Source organism: Schistocerca cancellata, chromosome 2 (genome assembly GCF_023864275.1).
Source record: "Schistocerca cancellata isolate TAMUIC-IGC-003103 chromosome 2, iqSchCanc2.1, whole genome shotgun sequence".
NCBI lineage: Eukaryota > Metazoa > Arthropoda > Insecta > Orthoptera > Acrididae > Schistocerca > Schistocerca cancellata.
In genome coordinates, this window is record NC_064627.1 from 215,082,432 (window position 1) to 215,106,753 (window position 24,322).

Here is a 24,322-nt window from a genome sequence, read left to right on the forward strand (position 1 = left end):
AAACAGAACCCTGGTATGTTGATGAGACAACAACGGAATTCCTCTTGTGCTGTCATACTATGGAAAATATATAACATTTAGCCAAGATGTATTTAAGAGGAGTCATCACAGATGGTAAATTATCAAGGGAACAGCAAACCAAAATATAGACACTATCAGCACAGCTGAAGTTTCCCCAGTTAAGCAAAACAAATCTGATGAACGATTCACACAATTTGTAAAACATATAGGATAGAAAAAATAAAATATCAGTAATTAAAGACACTTTCTTATTCTTTGCTTTTAATAATTATTTAATAATAAAATCATACAATATTTAGGCTTTGGATTTGTTAGCTTTCACTTCAGAGGTGGAAAAATGCTCTACATACCAGTACAAATTGTGTACTGCTTTACGTAAGTAGCATTACCGTAACAAGGTTTACAATTTTATTTTATTTTATTTTATTTATTCACAGTCTTTGGTGCTCATTTACACAATTTATCAATAGGGGCAAGAAAGCAACACAAATCTATATTACTAAACTGCTAAAATCACCCAGTCCCAGTTGCAAGCTGCCTTTCTAATGGCTGCCAGGGGAAATAAGAATTTAATTTTCAATGTTTCATACAATTATTGATTGTATTTAAAAATTTAAAATGTTGTCACAGACTACTACTAATCTTACATTACAAGTTTAACACAATAACTCAAGTATTAAATAAGAAGGTATGTGTATGTCAGCAGCAGTGTAACTCATTGTGCACAAGTTACCCAGACTGTATTCCTCCAAAAGATGAGAATGATAGAACTCAATGATTATCAACCTGAGACCTGAGGTTTTCCTGGCATATACAAGGTCCAAATACCTTACAAGAATGCAGCCAGATGACATCATCAACAACCTTGGTTTGCAGAGCAATTCCAGGATCCAACTAAGATTAGGACCATTTTTAAGTTCTGTTAAGTATGATCTTGTTTTGTGTAAGTTGGGTGTCTATTGCATTTCTTGCAGTTGTGGCATGTCATTTATTGGTCAGATTGTCATGACTTCGGAGGACCAGTGTACTGAACATAGGCATCACACAGGTTTACAAAAGCCAAGCAATTTGCTATTGCAGGAAACTGTTGGTGCCAGTCATCCTATGGAATGTAACAACATGGACATTCTGGAATGCTGTTACAGATATTAGGATAGTGTTATTAAGGAAGCAGTTGAAATTATCAAGTAACCTTGTAGGTAGAGAGGTAGAATGGAGGTTTTTGCTTAAATTCTGCATGGATTCCTGCATTCCCTCCCATGAAAAAAAAACAAAAACAACTTAGGGCCAGTTCATGCTACAAAAAAAAAAAAAAAAAAAAAAATTATCGGTAGCCAATAATGTAATCCACCTGCATTCCCGTAAGTTATTTGATTTACAACCTACTTTACACATAATTTCCAACCTTTTCTAAGCTTTTTCCCACTTACAGCTCCTCAGAATATTAAAAGAAAACAATTAGCAATTAAGTGTTTGTTGCTTATATTTTATTCACCATCAAAGTCTTACATGCTAATATTTAACACATTAACTCATTTGTGAAGTAACCACATATTTGCAACCATTTTATACACAAAAGTTCCATTAATTAAAGAATCATGGGTGGGGCAGTGGAGGGTTTCTATTGAAATCTAAAACATCAAATATATGTTTTCATAGGGAAAAAGAGAAGCAACTGTGAAGTAAACTTCAACTGCCAATGGACAAGCAATTTTTTGTGCAACACAATACTTTAAAATGTTTTGTACTGTATCATAATGTTTCCAATAAAAGAAAATTTCTCCAACTCATACATAATTTAGAACATCCCATTTTAGATGAAGGTGAGGTTGTGATAGTTAAATATTAGCAAAATGTTACATGACACAGTTCAAGACCATTCTCTTATCTTCAGGTAAAATGCATCACGTGACTTGTGATCCCATCATGAATTTTATGTGGTTGAGCTAAATTTTAATACTTTACTTACAAATAATTACTAGACAATCTGCTTTGTCAATGAGGTCACTTCATGACAAAAAATATAATACTATATTGTGAGCAACAATAACTGACAAGCTCTCCTAATCCACAGATGTGTTTCTGTTAAGAAAGCCTGCTGCAGGAAATATGCTTCTTCAACAACCAAAATTGTTAATAATTTGTAACATTCTAATTTTTGTCAATTGCATACCCCCTCCCTCCCAATCAGCTTAACACAGTATCTTTTTTTTTCCCTGTTACTTCCTATGGTAATGAATTTTCACAATTTGTAATATAGTACTACATTACAGATACAAATTTTCAGTACCTATATCATGTTTTATATGCCAATATTTGGTGCCAGTACAATTCCTCAGTTTATACAATTATATTCACTTGCACCCACCCGCTACCGACACTTTCCTTGGTACTGATACTTCCTTTGTACTATGCACCTTGAATAACAGAATTCCTTCACCTCTCCTACTAAAACTTCACTAAAACGCATGTGCAGAGAATTGTTAATTTCTTCAAATGATCTAACAGTGTTCATAAAGGACAGATTAAATACAGTTGGTGGTGGAGTATTTATTGCTGTCAGAGGTAGTTTGCCTTGTAGCAAAATTAAAGTAGATAGTTCATGTGAAATAGTATGGGTAGAGGTTCTACCTGACAATCGGACTAAACTATTAATTGGATCGTTTTACTGACCCCCCTCACCCGACTCAGAAGACATAGTTGCTGAACAGTTCAAAGAAAACTTGATCCTCATTTCAAATAAGTATGCCGCTCATACAATTATAGTTGGTGGTAACTTCAATCTACTCTCAATATGCTGGAAAAGTTATACATTTAAAGCTGGCGGCAGGCACATCTAAAATTGTACTGAATGCTTTCTCAGAAAATTATTTTGAACAATTAGTTCATGAGCCCACTCGAAGCGTAAATGGTTGCGAAAGCATACTTGACCTTTTAGCAACAAATAATCCTGGACAAATAGTGAGTGTTGTGATGAATACAGGGATTAGCGACCACAAGGCAGTTGCTGCGAGGCTGAATACCATAACACCTACAACCATCAAAAAGAAACGCAAAGTATATCTATTTAAAAAAACTGATAAAAATGCTCTTAACGCCTTTTTAAGAAACAGTCTTCACTCATTCCAATCTGATCATGTAAGTGTAGAAAAGTTGTGGAATGTTTTCAAAGAGATAGTATCAACAGCAATTGAGAGATATATACCCCATAAATTAATAAGTGATGTTACTGATCCCCCATGGTACACAAAACGGGTCAGAGCGTTGTTGCAGAGGCAACGAAAAAAGCATGCCAAATTTAAAAGAACGCAATATCCCCAAGATTGGCAAAGTTTTACAGAAGTTCGAAATATGGTGCGTACTTCAATGCGAGGTGCCTTTAATAATTTCCACAATGAAATTCTGTCTCAAAATCTGGCAGAAAACCCAAAGAGATTCTGGTCATACATAAAGCACACGAGTGGCAAGACACAATCAATACCTTCACTGCATGATAACAAAGGTGAAGTCACTGATGACAGCGCCACTAAAGCAGAGTTATTAAACATGGTTTTCTGAAACTCCTTCACCAAAGAAGACAAAGTAAATATTCCTGAATTCCAATCAAGAACAACTGCCAAGATGAGAAACATAGAAGTAGATATCCTCGGTGTAATAAAGCAGCTTAAATCACTTAATAAAGGCAAGGCCTCCGGTCCAGATTGTATACCAGTCAGGTTCGTCTCAGAGTATGCTGATAAAATAGCTCCATATTTAGCAATTATATACAACCAATCGCTCACAGAAAGATACGTACCTAAAGACTGGAAAATTGCTCAAGTCACACCAATACCCAAAAAGGGAAGTAAGAGTAATCCGCTGAATTACAGGCCTATATCACTAACATCGATTTGCAGTAGGGTTTTAGAACATGTACTGTATTCGAACATTATGAAGTACCTCAAAGAAAATTATTTACTGACATATAGTCAGCACGGGTTCAGAAAATATCATTCTTGAAACACAACTAGCTCTTTATACTTGTGAAGTAATAAGTGCTATCGACAGGGGATGTCAAATTGATTCCATATTTTTAGATTTCCAGAAGGCTTTCGACACCGTTCCTCACAAGCATCTTCTTATCATACTGCGTGCCTATGGAGTATCACCTCAGCTGTGTGACTGGATTCGTGATTTCCTATCAGAAAGGTCACAGTTTGTAGTAATAGACGGACAGTCATTGAGTAAAACAGAAGTAATATCCAGCGTTCCCCAAGGAAGTGTTAGGCCCACTATTGTTCCTGATCTATATTAACGACATAGGAGACAATCTGAGCAGCCATCTTAGATTGTTTGCTGATGATGCTGTCATTTACCATCTTGTAAATTCATCAGATGATCAAAACGACTTGCAAAATGATTTAGATAAGATATCTGTACGGTGTGAAAAGTGGCAATTGACCCTGAATAAAGAAAAGTGTGAAGTTATTCACATGAGTACTAAAAGAAATCAGCTAAATTTCGATTATGCAATAAGTCACACAAATCTGAGGGCTGTAAATTCAACTAAATACTTAGGGATTACAATTACAAATAATCTAAATTGGAACGATCACATAGATAATATTGTGGGTAGAGCAAACCAAGGACTGTGATTCATTTGCAGAACACTTAGAAGGTGCAACAGGTCTACCAAAGAGACTGCTTACACTTCGCTTGTCCACCCTATTCTGGAGTACTGCTGTGCGGTGTGGGATCCACATCAGGTGGGACTGACAGATGACATCGAAAAAGTACAAAGAAGGGCAGCTCGTTTTGTATTATTTCGAAATAGGGGAGATAGTATCACAGACATGATACGTGAATTGGAATGGCAATCATTAAAACAAAGGCGTTTCTCGTTGCGATAGGATCTTATCATGAAATTTCAATCACCAGTTTTCTCCTCCAATTGTGAAAACATTGTATTGGCACCCACCTACACAGGGAGAAATGATCATCACGATAAAATAAGAGAAATCAGGGCTCGCACAGAAAAATTTAATTGCTCATTTTTCCCGCATGCTGTTCGAGAGTGGAACGGTAGAGAGACAGCATGAAGGTGGTTCATTGAACCCTCTGCCAGGCACTTTATTGCAAATAGCAGAGTAATCATGTAGATGTAGATGTAGATTTAGAATTATGTACCATTCAGCCCATCAATGACACTGACAGGTATGACTTCAATTTCAAATCTGTGGCCTTCGATTCCCTTTCATAAAATTCCATTTTCTCCTTTCATTTCTTATTCAGCATATAGCTAATACACCAGATAAGCATGAATGAATTCTCCTTAATTTTAGGTCTGTATTGTTCCATTGCAATTTTGTAAGTATTATACAGGGTGTCCCACATAAAACCAGTATGCCTCACATATTGATTAACCATCTCTAGTTGCATTGCTTGCTGTTAACTTAATCACACAGTCAGTGATGCCTGGGAGCTCATGGCCACCACTTCCAGCATCTCTTGTAGATGGGTAACACCATGTTTTTTTTAATGTTACTATTTTCTATTCTTTTTTAGTTAGTTCACTGTTACTTGAATCTAGAACATGAGGTGTACTGGTTTTATGTGGGAAACCTTGTAGATTAGTCCTCTGTTCATACAGTCCTTAGTCTCCATGGAATTTTGAATGGTTTATTCCATGCTGAGTGTTAAAGACTTTCTGTAGGTTCATGAATGCTGTAATCAAATGATTTACATTCTTTTCTGCAAACAAATTTGAAAGTAAAATTACATCTATGGTAACTTGACCATTTCTGAAGAAATGATCATCTTTTCAATTTAGTGTTTGTTCTTAGACTGGCACAAAACTAAACATATAAGGCTCAGAGAAGTTATGTAGGAAATAAGATACTGGATGGCTGTTTGGAATTTTCATAGGTTCAAAAACTTGTTAAAGTACTGCATTAAGAAGGGGCTTCATGCAAAATTTACTGTCAGGTACAGTAACATGAAGACTAATGTATTCTGGACATTACACATCACACACAAAATTACTGATATATTCCTAACTACTTTGTATATTTTACAACACTTTATTTCCTTGAAATATTTTAACTGTGTCTTCCATTTTAAATAACTTCAATTTCAGGAAATGAAGTGGGAGTAAGGCAGAGAAAAACATAAGTTAGTCAGACAATGATGGCAAGATGTAAAAGAAAGTGAACACAAAACCAAAAAGAATACAAACACCAATTAATCAAAAGCCTGTTTTTTTCAAACATAGATTGTCTACTTCTGGTTCAGTGTATGACATGAGTCCAAGCATTCAAATGATTACTGTACAGTGAAATTCTAAGAACTTTGGAAGAACAATTTGAAACAAACAACATGTCATGTTGGGTTCCAGAATAATTTTGTCACATGACATTACTGCTCCATACACAGCTATCTATATAAGGGCAATCTTAACTAGCTTCAAATAGTACATGTTTTCTATTGTCTGCACAGATTCAATTTGTCCCTAGTGAATATGTTGATATCATGGAAAAACAGTCATCATCACAGCATTTCACAGATTGTAACTTCAAAATGCAACTTAGTTTTGACTGAAATCACTAGCAGCAACACTCTATGACAAAGATATACAAGAGCTTATCCACCACTATGGTAATGTATGTCTTGTTCTTGATAATGAAGATTTCAAAGGCACTGTGTCACCTGGGAGATGTACCTGGAAAAGATTATTATGACGCAACTGGATGTGATATTACTGAGAGATTAAATATTGGCATACGACTCATTATAAAAGGCTTCAAAAAATCATACGATACCTACTGACATATATATATGTGAGCTGTTCTTATTTTATAACTTATTGTTTTGTTCTTTCTTTAAATGTTGTTTGTAACCTTCAAGCAGGTGCACTGTTTTTCGTAACACAAGCAGGCGCATGGTGCACTTTGTGCACAAGTTAAGAACAGGTGTCTTTGTGTTACCAAGGTAAATATGTATTAGCAAAATCACAATTTCAATAGTTTAATTAAACAACAATAAAATAAACTTACATAATATCAGCTAAAGCACTGCTTTATTAAACAGAAATGAAACAAAACTTTCTTATATCACTGTGTTGCCATGGACAGGTGTTCCTGAGACAGTAATGGCTCACTCAAAGCATTAAACAGCACATCTGCATCAGATCACAGGCAACAATTTATTTTATTACTAATTATCTCATAGACAACTGCCTCATTGTGAGATTGTGCTGGTAACTCATAATCTGGGTTTTTTCTTGCATAAATAATGAATTTTTTCTCATCTAGCTCACTTTGTATTTTATACCACTACCGCTAACTTGGGCATATGGGAACACAATTTATCACTGTCAGCTATAGGTTCAAAATTTTGAAACAGCAATGACACCATGTAAAACCATTTTATTTGTGGTTGGTGCACTTTATACAAGGACACGCCTGCTTGAGGGTTAACAGATACAAAATGGTTCAAATGGCTCTAAGCACTATGGGACTTAAAATCTGAGGTCATCAGTCCCCTAGACTTAGAACTACTTAAACCTAACTAACCTAAGGACATCACACACACATCCATGCCCGAGGCAGGATTCGAACCTGTGACCGTAGCAACAGCGTGGTTCCGGACTGAAGTGCCTAGAACCGCTCGGCCACAGTGGCCGGCCAGTTAACAGATACAAATCAAGTACAGAGAGTAGTCTGAAAATTTGGCCAATAAAGATAGTTAATGCTTCCATACCATATTTTATTGAATAAATATTACACAATTATAAACATGAAAATGGCACAGAAGCTTTTCACATCATTTAAACAAGAAGCATACCAAATTTATGTCCTACCTTCAGTCTCTGTGCATCCTCAAGTGAAGCAGAAGCATGGTAACTCAGAACTTCTAGTGTTACGCTTTGTTTAGCCATAGCTATGACAGCCTTCTCATACCTGTAACAGTAAGCATCCAACGCATTATTTAAAATACACAGTTTATCAAGAGATGTGATGCAATGGTCTCGTGTAATGACTGACATGGTCTTATATAATTACAACTCAAGGAAATATAATGGCAACTATTTTTATGGAGATTGTCTACATGAGCTTTTTTTTAGAAAGTCGAAGTTCTAGGTTACAATGCCACACTACAACATAATTTCAGTATTTCAATGTTTCATTTCACTATATATTTAATATTTCATTTTGGAAGTGATCACTAGGCCATGGTTGGTTGGTTTGTGGGGATTAAAGGGACAAGACTGCTACGGTCATCGGTCCCACTAGGCCATGGCTACTAACCCTATAAGCATTGTGGATACATTCCCATCCAGCTCTGCAAATATTCCCAGTTAATGTGGAGGTCTGTATCTTTCCTACAATGTTGTAGACTTGTTTATTTACTCTGCCTGGTCACTCCCAAACATGTTTGGACATGCTGCTCAGGTATCCATGTGTTGCAGATGCAATAACGTGCATAGCCATATTTCTATCCTGATCCTTTAGTACCTGTTACTACATTATTTAAGTATCATTGGTGTTATGGCCTCGTGTTGATGTTTCTGATTCCCCTTTGGATTCTACTTATACTTCAGCACTGGCATGTGTTTTTCACTCTATTTTGTACAGCTGGAGAAAATTTCAATTTGCTTAGAAAATTACGTGAGATTGTTGATGCATACAGGAAAAAATTCTAGGCGCATTTGGAGTGACAGTGACAGTGAAATTGAACTTTAATTCCAGTATCAATAATTGCGATGGCTCTTCTATACAATCTGAAGTTAATAATTCTGAACCACGTACACCAGCAGGTGGAACATGAGTCTATTCTTTCTATTCTTACACTGGCACAAAACTTAACATAGGAGGCTCAGAGAAGTTTTGTGGCTATTTGGAATTTTTGTTAAGGATGAAAAGTTGATATCAACTACCACATTAAATAGTTTTCCCAGACAAAATTTATTTTCAGGTACAGTTCAATGAAGGCGAAAGTATTCTGGGGGTGGAATATTAAAAAATTTCACTTTAAACATCACTTCCAAAATTACTGATACATTCATAATTTCTCTGTACATTTTATAACACAGTAGTCCCTTGAAATATTTTTAATTGTTTTGCCAGTTTCTGAAGCTTCAATATCAGGAAACCATGATCAAGGCTTCAGGAAGATGTACTGAACAGATACTCAATATTGGTACTAAGACAACCAAAAAAGTGTGAATAAAACAAAGAAAACTTTGAGTCAGTCAGGCAATGATGCCAAGATGAAAAAGAAAGCATACACAAAAACAAAAAGAAGAAATACACCAATTAATTTTTAAAAAATATTTTCAGACAGAAAAGGTCTGGCTTCTAGTATGACAAGGGTCCAGACATTCGAACAATTAGCACGCAGAGAAATGCTAAAAATGTAAGGCGAGAAATTCAGAACAGAAAAAACATCTAAAATACATTCATGCTCATAAATTAAGGATAATGCTGATACATGGTGAAACAATGCTCTGGTGGGCGGTTTGCATGTTTACATCACCTCGGCGTATGACCATGCAGTGCATTTGACCTGCGGTCATCGCACAGTGGCTCTGGCAGCAGTCCACATACGCAGAGGTGTGTTGGTGCATGTCAGAGTATGGGGCAGCAAGTAAATGTGCAGACGTTTTCAGACATGCTAATGGTGACTGTATGTTGAAAATGGCTCAAAGAACACATATTGATGATGTTATGAGGGATAGAATACTAGGGCAACTGGAGGCAGGTCAAACAAAGCAGGTCGTAGCACGGGCCCTCCATGTGCCACAAAGTGTGATCTCAAGATTATGGCAACGATTCCAGCAGACAGGAAATGTGTCCAGGCGCTACAGTACTGGACGTCCACAGTGTACAACACCACAAGAAGACTGATATCTCACGATTCAGTGCCCACAGACGGCCACAGATTACTGCAGGTAGCCTTGCTCGGGACATTACCACAGCTACTGGAACAGTCGTCTCCAGACACACAGTCTACAGATGACTGAACAGACATGGTTTATTCGCCCAGAGATCTGCAAGTTCATTCCACTGATCCCTGCTCACAGGAGAGCCCATAAAGCCTGGTGTCAAGAACACAGTACATGGTCATTGGAATAGTGGTCCCAGGTTATGTTCACGGACGAGTCCAGGTATAGTCTGAACAGTGATTCTCACAGCGTTTTCATCTGGTGTGAACCAGGAACCAGACACCAACCCCTTAATGTCCTTGAAAGGGACCTGTATGGAGGTATTGGTTTGATGGTGTGGGATGGGATTATGATTGGTGCACGTACACCCCTGCATGTCTTCGACAGAGGAACTGTAACAGGTCAGGTGTATCGGGATGTCATTTCGCACCAGTATGTCCACCTTTTCAGGGGTGCAGAGGGTCCCACCTTCCTCCTGATGGATGATAACACATGGCCCCACCGAGCTGCCATCGTGGAGGAGTACCTTGAAACAGAAGATATCAGGAAAATGAAGTGGCTTGCCTGTTCTCCGGACCTAAACCCCATCAAGCACATCTGGGATACTCTCGGCCGACATATTGCTGCACATCTTCAAACCCCTAAGACACTCAGGAGCTCCAACAGGCACCGGTGCAAGAATGGGAGGCTATATCCCAGCAGCTGCTCGATCACCTGATCCAGAGTATGCAAACCCATTGTGCGGCCTGTGTACATGTGCATGGTGATCATATCCTGTATTAATGTCAGGGTAAATGTGCAGGAAACAGTGGCGTTTTGTAGCACATGTGTTTTGGGACGGTTTTCTCAACTTATCACCAATACTGTGGACTTACAGATCTGTGTTGTGTGTGTTCCCTATGTGCCTACACTATTAGCGCCATTTTTGTGTAGCGCCACGTTTTGTGGCACCACATTCTGCAATTATCCTTAATTTATGAGCATGAGTGTAGATATATTTTCCAATTCTCCAGAATCCACAGGATCTGAAACAGGCTGCAAATGGAGCATGGCATAGAAGCACATTTGATTGAGGGAAAAAAAAGGTAATCACATATTTATGCATGTGTTGATTTGGCTTTAGTGCTTTATTGTCTTTAAATAAAGGTACAAAGATTCTGCCACCATCACACATAATATTTCTGATAAATAAATTAATTGTATTGAAGCACAAGGTAAATGTACACAAATCAATGAAAAACTGGTTGCCAAAATCAGAAAACATATTTGGGGAATGTTGTTGCTCCCTGCAATTTGTCTTTTCATGGCTCAGGCAAAAATACTAAAAATTAGTGATCATTCATCCGAAGTTGTACTTTGGAACACACTATTTATATTTTCCATCTAATGGCTGGAGCTTAAATGAATGTCAGTTGCTGAATATATTTCGACTCATCACTCACAATTGCGTTTTCTATTAACACTGCTGCTGTGGCTTCGAACCATTATTGATATCATCAAGTGGCCTTTTCCAACACAACTATCCCGTGTTCACTTCAGTGATGACATCTCACACATGAAAACAAAACAGCCAAATAGCTACTGGTCATGGAAGAGTCTGCAATTAACAGCTCAATCTGCTGCAGTTTAAAGAACAATTCAATTACACTAGCAAACAGGAAACAAAACTGGAATGTCAACAATATAACAAAAAGTGAAGTGATGAAATGATCTCATGGACACACAGTATATTTGCTAACTGTATCACATAACATGACACATTACCCTAGAAGAACATACTAAAGGAAGACCATATAATTTTGGTCTCATTCCTCACAGGCAAGATAAACAGCATATTTTGCACCTCATCAAACAGCACCTTATGACAAGTGATCAAAACAATCAGCTAAACTATAATAAGATGCATCCATTTCATCAATTAGACTAGTGAAAACAACAAGTGGAGTGTTTGGATAACAAAGACATCAAAATGGGCCTCTGAAATAAATCAAGTGACACATCTCTTCCATCATCAGCTAATACAAGCACATGAAAAATTTGCCAATATGCACGTAATTCTTAGCCAAAAAAGCATTTTTAACATCTCTGTGGTTTTCCAATACAATAACTCTTTTTCAGACATGCTTCAGTATCAGAAGTTGTGTGTTTGAAGCATTTTATACCTATGTTATTCTTTTTTTTCCAGTGGCAAAACTCATGTCACAGGAGTAATCTCTGTTAAGAGCACAAGAAATATTCAGCACAACAAGAATCAGGACACAATAATTACATATGCAAAGCACTTAATGCAGGTAGTTGGATTAGGCAATTAAACTCAGCACTGCATATAAGCAGCCAGTTTACAGCAGTGGATGATTTAAACCATTATTAGCCAATCTTTTCTTACAGGTATGCCATTTGACATTGCAAGTGGAGTCTACAACATCTTAAACAGAAAGAGAGTGGTATTGGCTGAATGTGAGGACACAAGACATGTTCTGATGGTTCTGGGTGATAAGATTATTGAGCATAAGAAGCAAAGGTTCATGTATGAGACTTAGTCAATCCATGGATTAATGTTTTTGAAGAAGTTTTACTTTTAAGATATATTATGTTATAGACCAAAAATTTCATTATTACCACCACCATGGCTACCACTATAACTGTTACTAATTTAAGTGCTAAGCTTGTTATTTTCAACTATTATTGTTCAGTTCATACTTTTTTAAACTTAAAGTAGTAATATGTTAAAAAAAATTATGCCTGAAGAATGTCTGCAATATATTATAAAGTTAATAAGGACAACAAAAAGAGATGAATTATAAATTGCTGGTACTTACATGTGGGTGTTATGTATACCCATTCCACAAAAGATTGCAAATGCTTCGACAAAATTTTCGTCGTTTTTGGTAAATGCGAGGTCATTGAATTTGTTGATGAGCTGTAACAACATGTCCAATTCTTAATCAGTATAGTTCTGAAGTTTCCTGCATCAGTATATCAATCATACAAAAGGTGATAATAAATAAAATGTCTTTAAATTTAGTTGAACTATCATACCAAGGACCCCCCTCAGAGTTTACCCATAATTATTCCTACATTTGTGTCTTTGAAAAATATTATCTATATGCTATGCTTTGGTAAACATAGCTACTGCATAAAATAAAATAAAAATAAGTAAATAAAGCAGAGATGGTCCTCAGGAAATAACACTGAATTTTACAAATAGGGACCACAGCTAATGATAGATTTCTTTCTTGAAAACTGACAAGCATCATTAAATACTGTGAATGAAGTTATGACACAAAGAAATGTTGCATGTATGTGTGAGAGGGGGTTTTTTCATTCAAATAAACAGCAGCCCACAGTCTAAACCATAGAAAGATAAATCTATTAGTCTGTGTCAACCATGCTGTCAGACAAAACTGTTCAAAATTAGTGCTTTGTGACCAATGCAGGTTTTTATATCTATTTAATTTTACTTGGCAGTTGGAGTCCTCACAAAAGACTCCAAAATGGTTGGAATTTCTGCCAAAAATATTTGGAAAATAAAAAGGTGACTGTCAAACAAATACAGAAATAATATACCAAAGTTCTTAAGCTCCTGAAATTTCTAAATATTTCATTAAGAAGACAGCACCAATTATATTCTCATGTATACATGAATATTCATATGATTTACTGTTCTAATGTCAGTAATATGGTATAGGGTGAATGTATAATGAGCATTCAAAAAGAAACGAACCAGAGGCATAATTACAGAAGCCAATACCTGTATGTTAGAAGCCCCTGGTTGTTGAGACACTTGGCCCACTGTAACACAAAGCAGTGAGTGGCTGTCTCATAATATTCCCAGGGCTGCGATGTGAACCAGTTCCACACGTACAGCTGGACATCGCCGTCCACACGAGTGCAGGAAAGGTTATGCTGACATTCTTCTCTGACAAAGATGGCCCCCTTCTTATTCACTTCCTGCATCAAGAGACAGCAGTGAATGCCCAGCATTACTCGTAAACTTTGACCACCCTTCACAAGTGATCAAATCAAAACGACCAGGCAATCTCACCCATGGGGCCATTCTGCTCCACGACAATGCAGTGCCTCATATGGCCAACACAGTCACGGCACTCCTGCAGAAATTCAAATGGGAGGTTCTTGGCCACCCTCCATACAGTCCGGACCTCTCTCCCTGTGATTATGCCATTTTTGGTCCCCTTGCTTATAGGGCAAATGATTCACCTCGGATGACGACGTCCAGCTGTATGTGCGGAACTGGTTCACATTGCAGCCATGGGAATTTTATGAGACAGCCATTTACCGCCTTGTGTCATAGTGGGACAAGTGTCTCTACAGCCAGGGTCAGTACTCTTAACATACAGCTACAGGTTTCGGTAATTATGCCTCTGGCTCATTTCTTTTTGAATGCCCTTATAATAACAATCTTCTTTACTGTACTGAATAGTGCACATTGTTGTGTTGCAAATGGAACCTAATGAAAAATTTTTTATTGATAGCTAAATCTTCAGTAGAAGACAATGCTAATCTCTACCTGTAAAGGAAACAAGAAAGTACTGTTTCAAAAACAGATGAAGAAAGAAAGGAGCAACATACCCATAGAAAAATGGGCTAGAGGAATACAGAAATAAGCAAGATACAGTAAACTGAAACTGGATAGGAAACAGCAGAATGAAGACATGAATAAATTGGAACATAGGTATATTCATTTACCTAGGCAGCCATTATTAACTCTTTGCTAAAAGAATATGTGGTGGAACTTACCTGTATAACACCAATAATTTGACCCGAAGAATTTTTAATTGCCATACACAGAATGCTTTTATGTTTGAAATTTGTGCCTTCATCAACAGAAGGGTCAAATCTGTCATCTTCATAAGCATTTGCAATATTGACAGTCTGAAACAAGGGTTACCTTCCTTAATACTCATATTTCAAAATGTTCACACATTATATATTTCACTGCATATCTTCATACATATAAACTCTCTCTCTCTCTCTCTCTCTCTCTCTCTCTCTCTCTCTCTCTCTCTCTCTCACACACACACACACACACACACACACACACACACTAAAGGAAAAGCTCTTTAAAACAGCCGTTCTTTGCATGAAAGGACAGTACTTCTCAAAAGGTAAAGTTCATACATTTTAACACATATCAGTTTCTCAGGACTCCCTATTTCAATCTCCTTATATATAATAAAGCAATTACAGCCTATAAGTAATTATATCTGTTGCATATATGTCGTAGCTGACAACAAACTTATGTGTACCTTTCTTCCCTTTAATGTCCTTATGGCTCATTTCCCCATGTTTTACAACTCCCTATTAAGATTAAGTGATTTCACACTAAAGAAAACAACTATAATTAGTCAGCGACATGGCACAAAGAAAATGCATACAAATCAATTTCCTAAGTGTCTCACATTTTATCTGCAACATATTGTGTTTTATAATAAATGTACAGTCTACAATATAAAAAATTGTTTTCCTCAGAGTAACATCATCTTCATTCAACACACAGTAATTTTCATATGTCTTTTTTTGAAATATATATTTATCAATAAGATATTTATGTTAGACAGTACCTTTTCAAACACAACATTTTATTAAATTATTTTCTGGAGACATTAATTTCTAGCAGAGCCCCACGCAACAACTGTACGACCCTTTTCAATAAAAGCTGTATTCATCATTTGTGATGGCTCTATTGGGGCTTCACAAAATATATGCTCTGCAATTTGAGAAAATTTATGGCTATTTTACTTCTCTGTTCCACAAAATTTCACACATTTAGACAAAAGATGTTCACATTAGATGATACACATAGAATTAAAGTGTATTCATATATATTTTAACTACATATAAAAATTACATGAATTCTTTGACAATTTTTAATAGTTCACAAAAAACTGAAATTATGCTGCAATCTTGACAAATATACAGACTGTCGCTAAAACATGGCTATACAAGTAAAATAACTTATTATATATTTCAACTGTTGCCAACAAGAGCAGTGATGTGAAGTGAAGTGGCAATTAGTATCCTAAATCTAATTGAAACACAAAACAGAATGTTCATCTGCAAAGGCAGATATGCAGGAACTATGGACTGTATACTATAGTAGGGGCTGCATTATTCAACATAGTTAAATATCTATCAATAAGTAAGAACCCAAATTACAGTATGCGTTACAGAATCCTAAGTAAATTTTCAATAAATAACATTCAAATATGAAAGCTGTAGGCTGCATCAGCTATATTCAATCAATGTTCACTGACATGTGTCTTATTCTTAGTCACACACAGATGTGGATAGTGAATCTGTAAGCACCAAATATAAAGGCTTTGGTAGAAGCTACAACATCTGAGCTGAAGAATCCACAATTAATGTTTTGTGGAGTTAAGGGGCATAACTGAGGGAAGAAGTAGTAAATGTGGAAGGTAGACTACCTGAAACACACACATGTAGAAAATCAGTTGTGTATGAGGCTGTAACATCATACGAGTGTATCCTAACAAATCAGTGGACACACGAAATAGTAATACCGAATGTAATTGTGAAGGATTAGATTAGATTTACTTTCTTGTTCCATAGGTAGTAGAGATGGGGGATCCGCTCTTGAACTAATTCATAGAGTTGCATCTTTCAAAGGAGTGAACAATCAGTGATTCAGAAAAAAAGAACGGTAGCTCCAAACGTTTCCCACGGCAGAGAGAGAGAGAGAGAGAGAGAGAGAGAGAGAGAAAGAGAGAGAGAGAGAGAGAGAGAGAGACGGAGCATATCAGCAGCGCCTCTGCTGGTCAGAGCACAGTGCACGCCACACAACACAGCCAGCGCTGGCCTCTGCCCTGCTTCTACCTTGGCTGCCTGCATTGTGCAGTGCCCCATTGGATTTTGTGTTTCACATATGCCGTGCCGTCTCTGTGCGTCGTCTGCCGCCTGCAGTGTCTGGCGCAGCGTAACTTCGCATCGCACTCTGTCGGCGATCGTTTCAGTCGCACGTCCTGCCCTCTGGGCAGTTGATGCGAGCAACAGGACAGAGAGCCACCTAGCGGATAACATAGGAACTACTTGCAACAACCTGCTCGCAAGGGAACGGACGATTTGTCTCGGAGCGGGTGAGTTCACCGCTCCCCCCCACCCTCGGAACTCGCCCGCTCAACGCTCGCCCCACCGTCTCGACTCTAGCCAGAGCGTTGAGAAAAGCGACTCAGGTGTCACTCTGGTCTCTGCGGTCTCAGCTCACGCAGTAATACAGCTCGCGGCTCGACCTGCTCGACTCAGCGCCTCTGCATCGGAGTTCGTCTCTACTGGATATTGTTCTTCATAGTAATACCGCTATGTATATTACATTATTATGTTATGTATACATCAATTGTTTTTATTTTATTTTTCTTTGTTTAAACTGATTAGATTAGGTTCCTGACGACTCCTCTTACTATAGGATTTTTATTATGGACACTCGAATTTACGCTTTAATTACGAGCGAACCGATAAACGTATCGCAAAATGTGATACACCAATATTTTCCTTGTTTTATTCTGCGTAAGGCTATATGCAGCACTTTCGTTTTACAGTCAAATTTATATTTTTTTTTCTTATTCTGGTACGGATTTTGCGATTTTAGGCGTCTTCGGAAGGAAACGTTCACTTTAAAAATATATGGCTTGTGATGTATTTGTATGAGGTTAATGAAATTTTAATACATTATAGCCAAATATATTGTTAATGTAAATCTCAAGTTACAACATTTTCCGATCACCCAAAAAACCACGATAGTGCAAAATAAATCAATAATCCAAAACTTTGTCATATCGTGGAAATTTCAATAAACAATACAAAATTCTTACTCATTATCTGTGTTACTTCAAAATAGGATCAAATAAGATCAAAATACAGGTATAGTACTGGAATAAACCAAGTTTAAAGGGCAATGTGCCTTCCATTTATTTTCTATTGTAAATGAGTGGTGAGTCATGAAAAAGAGCTAATTCATTTCAGGGAGTGAACAGTTCTGATCCAATCTCTGAAAAGAACAGTTTTGCCCATCTCTAATAGGTAGATGATACTCAGGGGATCCTCAAGGTTGTAATAAAACAAAAATACACAATGTTATTTTTCAGGCAGTCAAAATCAGATATGGTAATGTTCCTAAGCGAAATAGTTCTCATGGTTGGGGAATAAGTAAAAAATCTTTTGAACACATTTTCATTTGTGATGTAAAAACACCCTTGTCACAAACATAACATGATGAATATACAATGCGATGAACAAGGGGAACAAAAGAAGTAAATTTTTTTAAAAAAGCAGCAGATAAGTACACAGATGAGATGAGACTGTAACACTAAACTGACATGAGAGGGTAGGACCTTGAGAAGTAAAACATATGGGTGCAGTATATTAATCAGAGGTAGAAATTAATCAAATGTGAATGATATTGCAGAACAGCACTAAAAAAAAGTAGCCTCATGACACTGATTTCACGTGGTGGTAGTGGTGGCAGTGACTGATTAAGATGAAGAATGATGTTTAGAGTGATGTAGCTGTAGCATGAAAATTGGGAAAATGCGTTCCTTGGAAACATCAATTACAGATGTTCTTCAACTGCAGTTAGTGTCTTTCTTTCATTCAATGATACTCTTGTTTTCATTTTTATCTCTCTTTGTTTGTTTGTTTCCTTTATTCTCTCATTCTGGGTATTACTGCCTAGTTGGAATTACCATTTTCAACTTCTGCTGCAACTGTATTCAGTTACATTTTTTCTCTGTTATTTCACTTTACTTCCTAATAATGTTATGTTCTCCCTATGTTTCTTATTACCTATATTTTCCTTTTTCTTACTCTTCTTTTTCATTTAAGAATTAACTGAATCAGTTTATTTCTGTTGTTATTACACATTTATCTCAATTACTTCTATGTGAGTTTCTAATTAATTGACTTATTACAAATATACTGAAACAGTTATTTGTTGGCATTATACACAGTGCATCTACAACAGAACAGCACACAATTCATTCAGATGACTTTGGAAAATTGGGCTGTTCCTCTTTACAATAGCAGGTACCTGAGACCATCACTTTTATACTTCCATGGTTATTTCAAGTGTCAACTGAAAAGGTACATAACTTATCATGATCAAATATAAACAAACAGTTGCACATGTAAAAATAGATAGTAAAATTCACATAAGTATAGTGAGCATCATCATCATCATCATTATTATATATTAAACATAAATGTAAAGTTTCTTCTTGGGTGTTCAGTAACGAGTGACATTCTTGAGTGACATACTCTGTGGACATAATCCGTGAACTGAAATAACTCCAATAGTATTACAGGAGTCAGAGTAACTTAAGCGGTGAGCTGAAGGTAAAACTGACCTTTCAAACATTCTTCTCATGCTTAGTGGTGGCCTATCCTGACAATATCAGGGTCTAAAAAAAAATCTTAATTGTTTATGTAATGTTATCTCACGTGTATAGCAGTAAGGTTCTATCATAGTTCACAACAACAAAAATTGTAAAATTTGTAAATATTGTAAATATGATTCCAAAACTTATGAATGATCAGTTGGATACAGTTCCTCTCAGCATATTTGTGATGAACACCCAGAATGTAACAGCAAATGTACAGCAGCTGCTGAATATTACTTACCTCACCTGTAGTGGCAACATAACCCGTAATGCCAATGTTGATAGGAAATCTGCTTTCAAATGGACTGAAAGAAGAAAGAAATGAGGTAAGACATAATGCAGTAGCATCCAACCCTTATCATTGTAACATAACTACACAAATAACTAGGCATTTTTATCAATATCCATATCCCCATCATCACCCTCAGAAATAACGTTACATCGAAGTCTGCCTCTCTGACATCAAGCAAAAAACACAGTTTCATAACAAACACATACATATGTTTTCTTTTGAGTAAATAAAACTGTGTTCAGTTTCTAGCCTTCAACTAACCTGGATCACTTCCAACAACATGTTTTAAATTTTATAACTTGTTGCACACTGAGTAACTGAACAAAAATTTGCTGAAATTTTCTAAAAAATTTTTAAAAGTCAGTTTCTGCAGTTTCTCATGATAAACAGTCACTGGGGTTCACTCAATAATTTTGTCAAGCTGTTGTTACATCTTGTTTATTTCAATTCTGCTAAATGATACACACATCATGAAACAGTAAAGAAGGGGAGGAGAAAATGGGATGAAACTTCACAGGTTGAAAGGGAATGTAATTTTACTTCAGCAATCTAAATTAGTTTCAGCCTTATGCCTGTCAGGTTTCTTATTGGCATTAAGTTTTTAATTTATGAAGCTTAAGCTTCAATTGACAGTACATTACTGGTATTTCAAAGTCATCTTGTAGATATCTATTATATGGTCATCAGATGATGGGATAATCCTGAAATTCAAATGACAAGAAACAACAAAAATATTCACAAAAAAGTCTGTTTCATCATTATTTCAGTAATCAAAAAAATTGAGTCAAATTTAGTAAGAACTTGAGAGTATGAGTTCATTTATCAGTATGACATTGTAACCACCCCTCCACTATGCACTATTTCAGTTGGGAAGGGTGTTAAAGTGTTGTAGCCTTCCCTGCCTTCCCCATGAACCATGGACCATGCCGTTGGTGGGGAGGCTTGCGTGCCTCAGCAATACAGATGGCCGTACCGTAGGTGCTACCACAACGGAGGGGTATCTGTAGAGAGGCCAGACAAACGTGTGGTTCCTGAAGAGGGGGAGCAGCCTTTTCAGAAGTTGCAGGGGTAACAGTCTGGATGATTGATTGGCCTGGCCTTGCAACATTAACCAAAACGGCCTTGCTGTGCTGGTAATGCGAATGGCTGAAAGCAAGGGGAAACTACGGCCGTAATTTTTCCCGAGGGCATGCAGCTTTACTGTATGGATAAATGATGATGGCGTTCTCTTGGGTAAAATATTCCGGAGGTAAAATAGTCCCCCATTCGGATCTCCGGGCGGGGACTACTCAGGAGGACGTCGTTATCAGGAAAAAGAAAACTGGCATTCTACGGATCGGAGCGTGGAATGTCAGATCCCTTAACCGGGCAGGTACATTAGAAAATTTAAAAAGAGAAATGGATAGGTTAAAGTTAGATATAGTGGGAATTAGTGAAGTTCGGTGGCAGGAGGAACAAAACTTTTGGTCAGGTGAATACAAGGTTATAAATACAAAATCAAATAGGGGTAATGCAGGAGTAGGTTTAATAATGAATAAAAAAATAGGAGTGCGGGTAAGCTACTACAAACAGCATAGTGAACGCATTATTGTGGCCAAGATAGACACGAAGCCCACCCCTACTACAGTAGTACAAGTATATATGCCAACTAGCTCTGCAGATGATGAAGAAATTGAAGAAATGTATGATGAGATAAAAGAAATTATTCAGGTAGTGAAGGAAGACAAAAATTTAATAGTCATGGGTGACTGGAATTCAAGAGTAGTAAAAGGGAGAGAAGGAAACATAGTAGGTGAATATGGATTGGGGCTAAGAAATGAAAGAGGAAGCCGCCTGGTAGAGTTTTGCACAGAGCATAACCTAATCATAGCTAACACTTGGTTCAAGAATCATGAAAGAAGGTTGTATACATGGAAGAATCCTGGAGATACTACAAGGTATCAGATAGATTATATAATGGTAAGATAGAGATTTAGGAACCAGGTTTTAAATTGTAAGACATTTCCAGGGGCGGATGTGGACACTGACCACAATCTATTGGTTATGAACTGTAGATTAAAACTGAAGAAACTGCAAAAAGGTGGGAATTTAAGGAGATGGGACCTGGATAAACTGAAAGAACCAGAGGTTGTACAGAGTTTCAGGGAGAGCATAAGGGAACAATTGACAGGAATGGTGGAAAGAAGTACAGTAGAAGAAGAATGGGTAGCTCTAAGGAATGAAGTAGTGAAGGCAGCAGAGGATCAAGTGGGTAAAAAGACGAGGACTAGTAGAAATCCTTGGGTAACAGAAGAAATATTGAATTTAATTGATGAAAGGAGAAAATATAAAAATGCAGTAAATGAAGCAGGCAAAAAGGAATACAGAAGTCTCAAAAATGAGATTGACAGGAAGTGCAAAATGGCTAAGCAGGGATGGCTAGAGGGCAAATGTAAGGATGTAGAGGCTTATCTCACTAGGGGTAAGATAGATACTGCCTACAGGAAAATTAAAGAGACCTTTGGAGAAAAGAGAACAACTTGTATGAATATCAAGAGCTCAGATGGAAACCCAGTTCTAAGCAAAGAAGGGAAAGCAGAAAGGTGGAAGGAGTATATAGAGGGTCTATACAAGGGCGATGTACTTGAGGACAATATTATGGAAATGGAAGAGGATGTATGTGAAGATGAAACGGGAGTTACGATATTGCATAAAGAGTTTGACAGAGCACTGAAAGACCTGAGTCGAAACATGGCCCCGGGAGTAGACAACATTCCATTAGAACTACTGATGGCCTTGGGAGAGCCAGTCATGACAAAACTCTACCATCTGGTGAGCAAGATGTATGAGACAGGTGAAATACCCTCAGACTTCAAGAAGAATAGAATAATTCCAATCCCAAAGAAAGCAGGTGTTGACGGATGTGAAAATTACCGAACTATCAGTTTAATAAGCCACAGCTGCAAAATACTAAAGCGAATTCTTTTCAGACGAATGGAAAAACTAGTAGAAGCCGACCTCGGGGAAGCTCAGTTTGGATTCCGTAGAAATATTGGAACACGTGAGGCAATACTGACCTTACGACTCATCTTAGAAGAAAGATTAAGGAAAGGCAAACCTACGTTTCTAGCATTTGTAGACTTAGAGAAAGCTTTTGACAATGTTGACTGGAATGCTCTCTTTCAAATTCTAAAGCTGGCAGGGGTAAAATACAGGGAGCGAAAGGCTATTTACAATTTGTACAGAAACCAGATGGCAGTTATAAGAGTCGAGGGGCATGAAAGGGTAGCAGTGGTTGGGAAGGGAGTGAGACAGCGTTGTAGCCTCTCCTCGATGTTATTCAATCTGTATATTGAGCAAGCAATAAAGGAAACAAAAGAGAAGTTCGGAGTAGGTATAAAAATCCATGGAGAAGAAATAAAAACTTTGAGGTTCGCCGATGACATTGTAATTCTATCAGAGACAGCAAAGGACTTGGAAGAGCAGTCGAACGGAATGGGTAGTGTCTTGAAAGGAGGATATAAGATGAACATCAACAAAAGCAAAACGAGGATAATGAAATGTAGTCGAATTAAGTCAGGTGATGCTGAGGGAATTAGATTAGGAAATGAGACACTTAAAGTAGTAAAGGAGTTTAGCTATTTGGGGAGCAAAATAACTGATGATGGTCGAAGTAGAGAGGATATAAAATGTAGACTGGCAATGGCAAGGAAAGCGTTTCTGAAGAAGAGAAATTTGTTAACATCGAATATAGATTTAAATGTCAGGAAGTCGTTTCTGAAAGTATTTGTATGGAGTGTAGGCATGTATGGAAGTGAAACGTGGACGATAAATAGTTTGGACAAGAAGAGAATAGAAGCTTTCGAAATGTGGTTCTACAGAAGAATACTGAAGATTAGATGGGTAGATCACGTAACAAATGATGAAGTATTGAATAGAATTGGGGAGAAGAGGAGTATGTGGCACAACTTGACAAAAAGAAGGGACCGCTTAGTAGGACATGTTCTGAGGCATCAAGGGATCACAAATTTAGCATTGGAGGGCAGCGTGGAGGGTAAAAATCATAGAGGGAGACCAAGAGATGACTATACTAAGCAGATTCAGAAGGATGTGGGTTGCAGTAAGTACTGGGAGATGAAGAAGACTGCAGAGGATAGGGTAGCATGAAGAGCTGCAACAAACCAGTCTCAGGACTGAAGACCACAACCACAACAACAACAACAACAACAACAACAACAGCCTTCCCTAAGGCAAGCTGTACAACAACTGTTGTAACTGCTACTTAATATCCTGGATACTGGCAGTGGCACAGTGTTGACATCTGAGCTGGTCCCACACATATTCTTTCAGAGACGGATTTGCACCCCTTGCTGGCCATATAATTATCTTAACATAATACAGACAATTTATAGAGACATTTGTCATGTGTGGATGAGCATTCTACTCGTACTTTGAATAACAGCACAAAGGTACTGTCAAATGAATTCTAATACACAAAGACACAGGATGTCCATGACTCAGAAACCCCTCAAAGTCATCCTGATGACTCCCCACACCATGACACCAGGAGGACTGCTGCACTTCTTCAACAGATTGGAAGAATGGAACCTGTCCCCAGGTCACTGCCATATCGCTGATGATGGTCACCTGGGTCTATTGCAGAACTACGGTTCATCGTTGAACACAATGACACGATAT

General features: G+C 37.3%; 1 protein-coding gene across 4 annotated transcripts in view; it reads right to left on the reverse strand.

Annotated features, from left to right (window-relative positions):
• The window catches only part of LOC126161543 (dual 3',5'-cyclic-AMP and -GMP phosphodiesterase 11), a 386,751-nt gene that overhangs the window by 39,457 nt on the left and 322,972 nt on the right, over positions 1-24,322 (reverse strand). For all 4 annotated transcript variants that reach the window (XM_049917471.1, XM_049917470.1, XM_049917469.1 and 1 more), the window contains 4 exons: positions 19,595-19,658; positions 14,702-14,836; positions 12,763-12,863; positions 7,859-7,958 (listed from right to left, as the gene is read on the reverse strand). In XM_049917471.1, the coding sequence (XP_049773428.1) occupies positions 7,859-7,958; positions 12,763-12,863; positions 14,702-14,836; positions 19,595-19,658 (400 nt within the window). The remainder of the gene's footprint in view (positions 1-7,858; positions 7,959-12,762; positions 12,864-14,701; positions 14,837-19,594; positions 19,659-24,322) is intronic.